Source organism: Spermophilus citellus, assembly GCF_964194105.1.
Source record: "Spermophilus citellus genome assembly, chromosome: 5".
In the NCBI taxonomy this organism is placed as follows: Eukaryota; Metazoa; Chordata; class Mammalia; order Rodentia; family Sciuridae; genus Spermophilus; species Spermophilus citellus.
This window is the reverse complement of record NC_138186.1, coordinates 155006585-155020768: the sequence shown is the minus strand read 5'-3', so window position 1 is coordinate 155020768 and position 14184 is coordinate 155006585. Positions and strand designations below refer to the sequence as shown.

Sequence of the window (14184 nt, the reverse complement as noted above, 5' to 3'; positions counted from 1 at the left end):
GTTGACTGATTGTCTGAGTAGGATAGAATTACAGGGAACTCTCTTTTCCTGCCTTGAACATGTTAATAGTTTTTGAATTTGCTTTACTAAAAGCATGGATAATCATAATAATTAAACATTAATATAGCATTTTCTTTTTGAAATATAGTAATTGATAAAAAAAATAATTTGTCCTACCTTGAAAACATTGTCCCTCAAATTTAATAAACACCAATGTCACTGAGAGTTGATTTAAAGAGCAGCATTCAGGTTCTTCCACCAGAGGGACTTGGGAGGTCAGAGGTGAGACATGGGAGGCAGGAGTTTATGAAGCACCAGAAGTGCTATAGGTGCTGAGAGTTTTTTGTATCCCCAGTTTAAGGATCCCTGAATTCTACAACTATATTGTATTTAGCATAAGTGTCAATGAGAAATAAGAGCTAACCCATTTTCATATGAATATATTGATAGCAACTGAGAAAAAATGTGTCAATGTCTCTTTTTTCCTATTTATCAGAGACAAATGAAAGCATAGAGAAGTTCAGAGAAAAGCCACCTACAGCAATTGGTCTTCTTTCCAAATAGAGAGGAAAGGGCTAAATTGCTTCTTTCAGGGAACCAAAAGATGCTCATGCTCACTAGGAAAGCAACTGGTAAGATGCTATGTGCCCTCCACATCATTATCAATGACAGTGGAAGAAGAGAGGAAATTGATCTCTCTTTTATGACCCTGTTCCTACTGCTGCTCAATACAATTTTTATCTGGCTGATGTCAAAGAACTTTTTGTAATTTGCTTAGAATCCAAATTGGAAATAATGGAATGCTTTTATGGAAAAATGACATTCTGGCGTGAAAGTCAGAATTTTGAATGTCATGAAGAGAGGCCCTGCAAGGTTGCTTTACCCCAATGAAGACATAAAGGCAAACACTTCAGGAGAACACAGGAAAGGGGAAGAAGAAATTCTGTAACAAGACAGGCAAGGAAAATCTATCCCCAAGAAGAAAAAAGTAAAAAGGTAGGAAAGCATCAAGAAGGTGAAGAATAGTGAAGGGGAGACATCTAATGAGAGACCAGGAAGACACCTGATTTAGTCTGACTGCTACAGTCCTAGCCCTATAAAGCTGAGACAGACCTAAAGAGATGGGCTAAATGATTGGATCAGACTGAGATTTCCAAAGTGGATTAAATATTTTTTCCCAACCTTATATTTCAACATGAAAGCATCATATATTTTAATGCACATGAACTTGAACTTACCATCCAATAAAGTTTCACAACATACTTTCCATAGCTATTGAACAAAGGCATATGACCCTTCACAGCCTTGCATAGGGAATAGATATGTTCCCAGGGTTTCCAGAGAAGAAGAGGAGGTTCCCCTGGAGTTCCTTTAAAATAATTGCTCAAAATCCCTCCATTGAATATCTTCCACACTGCATAGATTTCACTGATAATCCACCTCATCAGCTAGGAACAAACAACATTCGTGTTATTTGGCTACTTTTCAAAGATAGATACTGAATTTAGAGGGAAATACAGTAAAAAAAATTACTTCAAATAGTGATATTAAAAGTCATTCCACATTTTGGTTTTTCACATACCAAATAAAATCATAGGTTTTGCTTCTCTTTTTAGGAAATACAGTTACATTACAAACTAATATCTAATAAAACAGGCCTCAATTTGACATTGACATTTGTTCAGCTCTATGTGTGTGTGAAAGTGACAGATTGAATTTATCTGAGAGAACTAAAGGCTTTAACAAATCAGTGAGATAAGATAGTAGATTGTACATGTTCTCAACACACACAACAATATGTGGGATGACGGATATATTAATTTTCTTGTTGATGCATGTTCTATATTGTATATGTATATCAAATCATCAAATTGTATACCATAAAGACATATGATTTTTTAATTGTTAGCTATAGCTAAGTATACTTTGAAGTATACTTCAAAAAGTTGAAAAAATACAATTCTCAATTATAGAAAAACTGAAAGGTGGGAAAGGTAGACTTGCAATTGACTTCCTGAAAGGTCTTCTGCAAGGAGACTTCAGACAATGCTTCCCTACATACCTCGCTGCAGAGCAAATGCTCATTTGCTGAAAACAAGTCAAACATAATTTCATTTTTCACAACTACTGGAACCTGAAATAAAAATATATATGTATAGATATTACTCCATAAAAAACACACACAAAGGAAACACAACCTAATGAAATAGGCCAAAACTGATCTCATTTCTTTCAAACAAAAGAGAAAAAACATGTAAGCACTTTATTCCCTAAGATAATCCTTAGAGCTGTAAGTGACACTAATTCAATGTAACACTAATAAAACAGAGTATTTTAATATGCAAATAAAATATTACAATATATTATATATTCAGATAAACCTAGCATGCATACACACAGAGAGAGTTTAAAAGTGATTTGAAATTTAAATTAACCACTCAAGTAAAACCTGAAGCTTAGTTAACATCTGGTAGCTGGAAAAATATCTTCATCTTGCATGAAAAATATTAGCTCTGAAAGTTTTTTAAAATCTTGTCCACCTTTAAATTCTATCACATTTTAAAATAAATTTGATGGTCATTGTTTAATTGGGGTAACTTAAAAAACAATAAAATAGGAAAATATTGCTTATAACATTTTAAATGAGTTATAATTCACATTAAAGCTTATATAGTTAACATTACAAATTAAAATGCAAATGGTCTTGATTATAGAATCAGATTTTTATGGAAGGTAATGTGATCTTTTATCTTCAATCACTTATACAACTAGCATCTTTAAAAAGTCAAAAAATGATTCTTTTTATGTTTGAGAAAAATTTACCTAAATCTATTTTGAAGATCTGGATTGATTCTTCTAATCATAAATTATAAACACAGTTTTTTGTAGTTTGACTATGTTGGAATGCTCCTAAAATACCTAAGCTTTCCAGCAAGTACCAATGTGCAGTGAACGTGATGACAGATAAGATATTAGATACTTAAATTTTGAAGCATTAGACAAAATAGTCACCTGCCGACAGAATAAAAATGGGCACTGACATCATAAAAGATAACAGATATTAAGCAAAGGTCTCTCCAGTGGCATTCCAGTGTCTCTATTCCCTCCACCTGTACTGGGGTGAGAGAAATCTTTAAGATGTTTCACAGTGCTCAACATGATCAGTGCTCGAGGGTCTGGATCACTGACTTCTAGTGCTAAAAAATAAGCACTTATGATCAGTCACTCTGTGTTCACAGCTTACTAATTAATTCTCTTGGTTGGAATGACCTTTGTCAACCCTGTTACCTTAAAGCCAGGATTTAAAGATCTTAGTAACATAACTTCTGACTTCAATCATGTCCTTTGATTTTGTCTTTTGCTTAGAGAGTTCTGTGGTATGTTCTGTATTGTTTTAAATGTGGGTTGCAGTTATTTAGTGATTCATGAAATCAGCTTAGGGGAACAGGATTGCAGAAGGAGAGAGAGGATAAAATAGAACATATCTTATATAAGAAGATTGTTATTGCCTTGTGAAATTTTTGTTTCAACTTTATATATATGTACATTTAAGGAGCATCAATATTAAAGATAAAAGGTAGGTATCACTGTAGATAAGGACAATGAGGCTTGAAAGCCACTATTCTAAAACATTTCCTACCTAGCCAGACTTTCATTTCTCCCTGATCTGGCCCACATTCCAGCATAATGGATCAAGATGAGTCGTGCAGAGGGAGTCCATGTAGAGAGGCATACAGAGGCGCAAGCACTGTGATACAGTGGCAGAAGTTTCATCCACAATGAGTGTATTTTTTCATTACCAATGTATCTCTCAGAACTAAGAGCTCTTTCACAAAATTTTTCTAAGTATTCGAATTTATAAAATTCTCACAAAAGTAAGCCATGAATATATAATAATTATATGATATACTATATAATTATTAATATTATTACTAATATACTATTTTTGGGGGGGGGACCAGGGATTGAACTCAGGGGCACTCAAACACTGAGCCACATCCCCAACCCTGTTCTGTGTTTTTATTTAGAGACAGGCTTTTTGATGAGGCTAGCTTTGAACTTGTGATCCTTCTGCCTCAGCCTCCCAAGCCGCTGGGAGTACAGGCATGCATCACTAAGCTCAGCTAATTACTATTAATATCACTATCAACTGTGTTATATTGACATCACAGAATTTATATTCTTCATGTCAGTGTTATCTAATGTTAACATTAATTTAAAAGCATGCCTTGTATATATTTACTTGTTTTATTTAAAATGTCTTACAAAGCATTGAACACATTTTGATGAGCTAGGATGTGCCTTTTTATTTTCTTGTTTTAATAATTTTTTAAAATTTGCATATATCCAGTTTTGTCAATTAGTATTGCAGATAAATGATATTGCATTAGTATCACTGCCAGTGGAGGCTAGAACTTTTAGGAATAAAATGGCTTTGTGTAGAGACAGAGATACAACAGATTGTGAAAATGTACAGAATCAGCTTCACTACAACCATTTGGTTAGGACAGAATAATTTATCTACTGGTTTTCTATGCATTAAATGAAAATGATATGAGATTCTACAAGGAAAAAAACGCATTAGTGATTACTAAACCCCTGGAAACAAACAAACAAAATACACTGAAACTAACATAGCTATTAAGAAGTTAGACTAGTGTGTTTTAAAGTATCTAAGTGCTGTTTAAAATGAAAGTTTCTCAGATGATGTCCCAGTCAATATGATTCAAGTGGGTGAACACGGAGTCCAGAAATGAAGTGGCCTTTGGAAAATGCTTACAGAATCCCTGCAATAGAGGAATCCAAATGCAAGCCTTCTGGGCTGGAAAATTAATGCTAATTAACACTACAGGAAGCAGACCTCCATGCCATGTGAGTTTGTGCTAAGCAAAAGTAAGAAGAAAATCTGTGCATCAGAAATGAATGAATACTTCACATAACATTTAAGCAATCACCTGTCATTTTGGAGAGAAGTAGAAAACTCCTGTCTCTCAAGTAATTTCTTAGAAATCAGCACAAAAACATATTAAACTATATTGATAAACTTAAATTTCTAATTTAAATCCCCCAATTATTTTTCTTCTTATTCTATGCCACAGGAAAAAATTCCTCTAAGTTGTTTAAATATAGCATTTTTTATCATGTGGATATTGTATTCCTGTAGTTAATAAATATTTTGTTTAAGAATAAAAATAAAAATATTTTTACCCGACTCATTATAAAATCTTGTGGCCTTTTCCAGGAATAAATTTTCAATGATGGTGGTAATTCAATCTTTCCTTCAGGGTCTTCAAACAAATGCTATATAAAAATATAAATTAAGTTTTTTCATGAGGTTTTATTAAAATACAAACAACTCAATCTTGATAAAAACAAGTAAGTATATAGATTTGATCAACAATTAAGGATATATAAAGTAATTTGCATGTTTATTCTCAGAGCAAGTTGGTGGAATATTTGGAGGATTTAATAATTCTGTATATCATTGACAGAACCTTGATCCCTGAGCAGCAGTTTGATTGTAGAGGCAGCAGCTCAAACAAGCACAAACTGCTCTGGAATATAAATTAGATATGGTGGGAAAATTATTTTGAATGAGCCAGATAAGGACAAACTTTCCACTGAAAATATTTTTATTTTACTTGAGAAGGACTTAAACTATTTACTTAGTTGTCAGCTGCAGGAAACATAAATAAGATTATATGAGGGCTGGGGTTGTAGCTCAGTGGTAGAGGTCTGGCTTCACACCTGCAAGACTCCGGGTTTGGTCCGCAGCACCACATAACAATATATGAATAAAATAAAGGTATTGTGTCCAACTACACCTAAAAAAAATAAATATTAAAAAAAGATTATATGAAACTTCAACCTTTGACTTGACTTTTGATTATTAATTATTATAATTAATCTTGTTCCTTTGAGAGAATGACTTTATATAGAGTGCAGCTGTATGAAATAATACAAATAGTTCTTGAAATCTCATTATCCAATTTCTCCAATAGTAAGACTTTGCAAAATTGTGTAGTATAGTATCATAACCAAGAAGTTGACCTTGACACAGTCAAGTCCTAGAACAGCTTCATTGCCACAAAGATCCTTCCTATGTCTTATATAGCTACACCTACCTTTCCCCTTTCTACCCTATGCTTCGTCTTTAAGGAATGGAAAACAGTTTGCCCCACTATTGTGTAGACAGAATCATAAACCATGAAATCTTTTGGATTGGCTTGTTCCCCCTCTCATCACAATGACCTACAGATTGATCAGAAATGTTGCATGCATTAACAGTGTATTCTTGTTTGTTGCTGACTAATATGTCACAGCATAGGCATTTATTTGTCTATCACATAGGTTATTTGGGCTGTTTATTGGCTACTACCAGTAAAGTTTCTATAGACATTCTTGTGCAGATTACACATTTTTGTGAACTTAAACTTCTATTTATCTGGGATAAATATCCAACGATACAATTAGTTCATTAATATTTTAATCCTATCTCTAGAAAGATATTCATATGTCAATTCTCCAATCCTTGCAGTCTAGTAAGCTAGATATACTTCAGGTAGCTACTATATAAAAAAAGTTCTCAGAGCTCAGAAGGTACTGGGGGAAATGGATTCTTATAAGAAACAACATGAAAAGTGCTAGAATTAAGAATAAAACACTTAAGGAATATCAGCATGGGAAGAAAAGGCAACTGTATTTCACCTAATAAGCGCAGGGACAGATGAACTGTTTTGTGGTTTTCTTAGTAATCCTATTTTTACCCTAAGACTGGTGTGACCTAAGAAATGGACTAATTTTGAAGGCATTGACTGTTCACTTGACAATATAAGTACATATGCTTATCTGGAACATTTGGCTTATTGCCAACTTTAAGATGCAGGACAAATTTGAAGAAAAATCAGGACACTTCAACATCTAGCCAAAGGGCCCACACAAAGAGTCTTAGAAAAACTGAGGTTTCTCAGAGGACTTACAGACTTCTGGGTTTCCCTCGCTTTGATTGGTTTTCTTTTTTTCTTACAAATATTAACTTAGTTATTTTAAAGTACTCTCTATCTGGCAGTCAAAGCCACCTGTGGATCAGTTTCTATTATCTGATTTTTCTTGTTGGTTTTCAGCTACTTGGTTCTTTTTTTCTTCATGCTTGGTGATTTTTGATTGAATAATATATACTGGATATAAAAATGAATATAGTCCCTCAAAAATGATACTTTCTTCCATAGAGGAGGATTTTATTTCCTTTGGGCAGGTAGAATATAAGATGAATTTGACCCAGTTAATACCTGTTCTCAGAATTGGTAAAGCAACATAGTACCTATTTTGGGGTCTGATGTTCAGCCCCATGACTCATATATGCTGCCCCCAAATGAAACAGACATCAACTTTCCAGCATATTTACTATTGCTCCATTCTTTATGCTTTCACCCTGAAAAGTGTTCTAAAAGACTTGACCTTGCTTTAATAACACTATTAAATCCCAGAACTAGATACTCAACCTTTCAGAGATCCACAAGCCGTTGATGAACACAAGTAATTTTTATACCCTATGTCAAAGTTTTCAGGGACTGCTTGCTCTCCCCTTCATATTATTTCTCTGAACCTGGAATGACTCATCATTAGGTCTTTTCCACAAGTTCTTTTCCAGAGCTCGATTGCTCAACTAAGGACTTTCATACTCTATGATGTAAATTCTGAAAGCAACAGCCAACACACACACACACACACACACACACACACACACTCCCCATAAGTTGTGAACTGCTGCTAAAAATACATAGAACAGTTTACATTTGAACTGAGAGGTTCAAAGACCTTTAGCTTCTGCAAGTTCCACAATGACTTTAGGTATGGTACAAAGAATGCACACCCACACAATTTGCTAATTTGGAAATTGTTCTGCAGGTGCAATAGAGCCAGCAATTAGATACATTTAGTAAATATCCTTTGTGAAAAAAAATTTACTGACATGAATCATGCAGTTTGTGTTTCTACCTTTTCTGTATAAAATTTAAAAGTTAATATTGACCACTTTAGAATTATCTATGCAAATGAAAACATGATAGTTCAGTCTAGCCATTTTGGCAATTTTGTTTGTGTTTTGAAATTTTTTTGTTTTACAGATTTTTTTTAATGAATTGCCTCACCTAATAACCAAGTCATATTTTAGATATAACCCAGACCTACAGAAATCTTTAGTAATTGAATATAAATTTTTTAGACCTTTTTTTTTAGTTGTAGATGGGCACAATATTTTTATTTTATTTATTTATGTGGTGCTGAGGATTGAACCCAGTGCCTCATGAATGTGAGACAAGCGGTCTACCACTGAGCAACAACCTCAGCCTGAATATACATTTTTAAATATACAAAATAACTTAAATTCATATGGTTGGAAAATGGAGAAACTCCATATAGCCCCAACCTCAGGAACTCATCATGCTTATGAGACTAAAAGTAAACAACGAACAGTTTAGATCCAGGTATTAGGAGGGGATTCTGGGTTCTTATTCGATTCTTATCTCACCATAATATCTCTTTAAAACCATCTTTCCTAAAATCTTCAGAGAACAGCAGTTGAGCGGCAGATTCTCATTATTTATACCACCCTCTCTAGATGCCTGGTTTCTAGTTCCATTGCCTAGACTGCGCGCGCGCGCGCTCTCTCTCTCTCTCTCTCTCTCTCTCTCTCTCTCTCTCTCTCTCTCTCTCTTCATTTCCCTTTATTTTATTAGGACTCCAATCATATCTCATTCCTACCATTTACCCCAAAGTGATTTACCTGAGCTCAAGACTAAGGCTTGGAAGAATAAAGTGATAAGGGAGACCAGGTTGACAAAGACACAATTTCTCTTTGGAATGGAGACTGTGGAGAAGAAGAATGAATACACTTTCCTGTTAACAGATCTTATTCCATTCCAAAACTAAAAACCCAAAGGGGATCTGTCTAATCACTGGTAAGCCTACTTACGAACACAGGGCTTTTCCCTGTCTTGTCCTTTTCTTTTCCACTTTTGCCTGCATCCCACTTTTCTGCATTGATGTCAGCTTCACTCCATTCTGGCCAGATTGGGAATTTCCCCTTCTTTTGTTCACCAGAACTGGGTACTACATTGCTGCCAAAAGAGTACAGCCTAAAGAGAAAGGGACGGGGATTAGTTTAATTAAAATTTCCAAGATAAAAATATTGAACTAATTGCATGACATACCTTTAATTATCTTGTCAGCAGAATATGTTAAAGACATTTGTCAATCAGACAGCTTCTATATGTTTAGATTCTACAACTGAAATGACCCCAGACAGATTATTTTAGAAGCATATTTTGATTATAAATCAATCCCTGCTTGTTAATACAAGATACTCAAAAAAAGATATGAATAGAACTTTGTATTTATATTATCCTGAACACATAAGGATATTAAATATAATTCACACTTCCAAAAATCCTTTACTCATAATAGTAACAATTCTGAAATATCAGTTCAAACATAATAATTTTGATTTATCCCATTATAAAAGTACTACATGATTATTATTTTAAAAGAAATCTACAAAATACAAATCAGGCAAATAAAAACATATCCCCTCTCCCCCCAACACCACGATTAATGGCTATTATCTATCCTTTCAGACCAACATGGAAGATACACATATTTATTCAAAATTAAAATCATTCTGAATTTTCTTTTATAATATATGTTATCAGTACATTATTATATGTTTAACCATGTCTATACATGGATATCAAAGTAGTAATTTAATGACTGCATATTCTAGTGTATATTCTATAATATACCATATTTTGTTTAACTGAGCCTCCATATTTAGAAATTTGGGGGCTTTGATTTTAAAAAACATTCATTTTTTATAAACAAGGCTATTTAACAAGGTGATTATCTTTTATCATTTATTATTGATTATCCTTTATTGATCATTCATTATTGTTAATTTAAAATCAAAAGTAGGAATCTTAATTTCTCAAGTTTTCAAACTGCTCATGAGGCTAGAATGCTGCTTCAGATCTTGGAATAAGCAGTTGAAAAAAATAACAAAGATATTGCCCTTAAAATGTTCAAATTCTAGGGGCTGGTTGTGGCTCAATGGTAGAGCTCTTGCCTAGCATGCGCAAGGTACTGAGTTCAATTCTCAGCACCACATATAAAGAAATGAATAAAATAACGATCCATCAATATAAAAAAAGTTCACATTCTAGTGAGTTGTAGATACAAAATAAATAGCATAAATCGAGGTAAATATTTACCATTGTTTTAACAGTGAAAAATGCTCAGGGGAAATATAAAACAGGAGAAAGAAAACTAAAAACTATGGTAAGTGCTCTTTGAAACAGTTATAATTCTATAATAAGGTAAGAATTAATAGTTAAAGTAAGTGATGGATCAAGTCAAGTGGCTATCCATAGGAAGAATGTTCTAGGTGCAGGAAATAGCAAGTATAAATATCACAGAGGAGTCTTCCAGAAGCAAAGAGTATGCTGGCTTTTATTAAGAATAATTTGGAGACCAGTATGGCTGGAAGGTGACTGGAAGGAGAAGTGAAGGGACCTGACTCCAGAGAACAACAGGAAACATGAAGATGGTACATGTTATTTGAAACAGGGAAGAGCAAGACAGGTGGCCAAAGCGGGGTTGAGTAAGAGGAAAACATGGTAGGATTAAATTTTGAGCATTATTCTTGAGACAAGGGAGACTTCTCAGAAGGTTTTTGAGACAACATGTGAGAGCTCATGGTGGCCTAGACCAGGTGATGACTGCAGAGAAGGCAAGGAGTAGGGATGTAAAGACCTTGGGGTGGTCAAGACCCAGGACAGGAGGTGGAAATGTCTGGGGCTTAGAGTTACTGGAAAGGTTAATGTTAAGACTACTTATCAGTTAATAGAAAAATAGTTCAATATGTTAACTGTTTCCATAGCTGTGTATCTGCCTTGACACTCTGCATTTAAATATCAGAAACATCAGGGGGAACAACAAAGAAAACTGAGGGGAAAAGCAGTCAGTGAATAATGATCCCTGCCCCCGGGACAGGACACCAAAGATTCTTGACCTTGGCAAAAGGGAGTTTGTAGCTGTGACTAAGTTAAGTATCTTGAGATGAGGTTATTCTGGAGTATCTGGATGGGCCCAATGTCACCCCAAAGGTCCTAAAATGTGGAATAAGGAGACAGAAGAAGTCAGTGGGGAAAGTGACTCCCGAAGAATGATCCAAAGCAAAATTCCTGGTTGTGGAGGTGAAAAAAGATGGCCACAGTTCAAGGCATGCCAGAGTGTTCTAGAAGCTGGAAAAGATAAGAAAGAAACTCTCTTCTTGAGCATCCAGGAAGGAAGGCAACCCTTCTGACACCTTGAAGCCTAGCTCACTTGGGATTTCTAACCTTTGGAATATGGAGACAATAAATATGTGTGATTTTAAGCCACTGAGCTTGTTGTATTTTATTAGAGCAGCAACAGAAACTGACCTGGTGAGAAAGGTAAAGCATAGCAAAAGGTGGTGCCCTGAAAACCAAGTGAGGCAGGTTTTTTTGTTGTTGTTGTTTTTGTTTCTTTAAATGAGGGAATAAGCAACAGATCCAAATGCTGCTGATCATTCAAGAAATGGGAAATAAAAACAAATAGATGTTGAATTTACCAACAAGACACTTGAATCCTCCCTCCCAGAAGGTGAGGGCTGGGGGGAGCACTTTCCTGGATGTTACAGCAATGCTCTCCTCTCGTCTATTCCTAGTGCTTCATTTTTATGGCACCTGACAGCTCTCTCCCGAATCCTTTATTCATGAGCTTATTGTGTGTCTCCTTGAGCAGGATTTGGGCATTCCACAGTGGTAGGGAACTTTGGAGTTTTTGTCAATTTCCTGTATCTTTAGCAAGTAGAACAGTGTCTGAACAAAGCAGGAAATCTGTTTCTATTTATATGAAGTAAAAGAAGGAATGTCTTTTGTCTCTTTACTTTTACAGTTTCTAATTAGAGTTGCTTCAAATTGGTTTATGTAGGTAGAGATGCCCAGATGCTCACTCCTCCTATTTCTGTTTCTTTGGCAGTTTGGCTGATAATGTGTGCAATGATGAGTTAGCAAATACGATGTGGGGAGATGTGCTGTATCCCTCCTTCAGGCTTCTCAGACATTCTGTCGCTCTCTCCCTGCTTGATGCTGGCTGTAAGCTATGAAGACACTTTGGAAAATGGTTACACCACAGATCGAGGGAGCCAGGAAGCCTATTCAGCAAACCCTATTCAGCAAATGCAAACCACCACTGTACATCCTCCTTCAGAATCTGTTATGACTGATAAATACCCTTGTTGCATTAAATTGCTGAGGTGTGGCAGGTGTTCGATATTATAGCTAGTATTAATAGCACTGACTAATGCAGAGCGTAGCTCTTGGGATTTCAATATCATCTTAAATCATATATATATACACACACACACATATACATACATATATATGTGTATCTATATATGTATGCTTGTTATATAACAGATTATTTTTCTATCATCTTAAATTTTTTTTTAAAGATCAGTTTTTAAAACTCTTTTTTTAACATTTATCTTTTAGGTGTAGATGGACATACAATATAATGCCTTTATTTTTATTTGGTGCTGAGGCTTTAACCCGGGTCCCGCCCATGCTAGGCAAGCCTTTTACCGCTGAGCCACAATCCCAACCCCTATCATCTTCAATTTTCTAACTCTTGATTTTCTTGTTTGCTGTGACTTCAGCTTCTTTTGTGTATTTTTTATATGTTTGTCCTTCTTAGAATTTTCCTCTCCTCCTCTACCCTTCTGCTGAGGTCATCTGTGTTGAGAGTATGTTCTTTCAATATAATATTGAGTTTTCTTCTTTTGGAAATTCCAGTGACTAAGGCCACCAGGACTACAGAAATACTAACAAAGCGGCTATCAATCCAGCAAGTCCCAGTCGAAGTGTTCATTTCTCACGCATGACTTTCTCTTTCTTTGGAGTTTACTGTCCTCTAAAGGGATTTAAACTCTGAAAGCCATGCCTTCCTCTGAGGTTGGAGCACTCCCTTTCTTCATTTGGGCTCAGGACTGTGTCCTACATGTGTAAAAATAAAATATTATAAAGGAATGGCTCAGGAGAGATTCCTTGATCTTCAACTCCCTCCTCATTTCTGGATCCTAAAGATTCTTATTAAAATAAAAGCACCTCTAGGTATCATTATTTTCTAAAGAAAAAAACTCAATCTACTATCTTACTGGAAAAGAAAGTCTGAGAATATATACATTGTTAAGGAGAAGTCCTAAGAATATGTGAGGTAAAGATGAATAGAATAGCTGACAAGGAAAACTATAAGTCCTTCATAGTATTAACAGAAAACTCAAGACATTATAAAATCTTCATTTTATTGAGGGTTGGGATACACCTACAGATGAAAAGAAATTGGTGATTTTGTATCCCTAAAAAATAAAAATGATGAAATAACCTCTTTCAGGAAGCTCAAAATCTTAAAACCTATTATTTGAAAGGACCATCTAATTTTTAAAGAAGTAATGGCTCCACCAAAGTTGTATTTTGCTTCTCTTTTCATTCTGTTAAGTGTCAGTAAATGTTCTGGCTCCCTTTTTCACTAACTGGCATGCTTTCCTTGGAACACATCAAAGGTGTTTCCACAGAAAAATACTTAAAAGATCTGATTAGAGGTGTCAAATCAGTCCAATAGATCACCTGTAGTGTTATGCACACAACACAAACTCTGTGGGAATACAGCCCAATGTCAAATGAACTGGAGGCTTCAAATGACCATGTCATTTTTGAAATTTGGCACAGGCACAGTATGTATGCCTTTGAAGTCTGCTGGCAGAGTGGCCCTAGTGCTCTGGCATACTTGGGAGCCTCTAAGTATTCAGAGCACGTTATTCCTGGTCTCATCAATCCTGAGAATGAGCTAATTTTTAATCATAAAGCAATCAAAGAATATAATATTGAAAAATAAATTGCCAAACTTTAGAAAATCTAAACATGCAGCCCTGAAAATCAGCTATCCACAGCTACTTTATTCATTTAGCAGTATAGTCAATTACCAGTAAATTATTCAATTCATTAAAATTACAAGTTGGGGGCTGGGGTTGTGGCTCAGAGGTAGAGCACTGGCCTACCATGCGTGAGGCACTGGTTTCGATCCTCAACACCACATGAAAATAAAATG

General features: G+C 35.0%; 1 protein-coding gene across 1 annotated transcript in view; it reads right to left on the bottom strand.

The window, feature by feature from the left end:
* The window catches only part of ADGB (androglobin), a gene marked incomplete at both ends in the record, with an annotated part of 160763 nt that overhangs the window by 135337 nt on the left and 11242 nt on the right, over positions 1-14184 (bottom strand). The window contains 4 exons of the mRNA XM_081295062.1: positions 1239-1448; positions 2063-2134; positions 5209-5301; positions 8975-9137. Of these exons, the coding sequence (XP_081151188.1) occupies positions 1239-1448; positions 2063-2134; positions 5209-5301; positions 8975-9137 (538 nt within the window). The remainder of the gene's footprint in view (positions 1-1238; positions 1449-2062; positions 2135-5208; positions 5302-8974; positions 9138-14184) is intronic.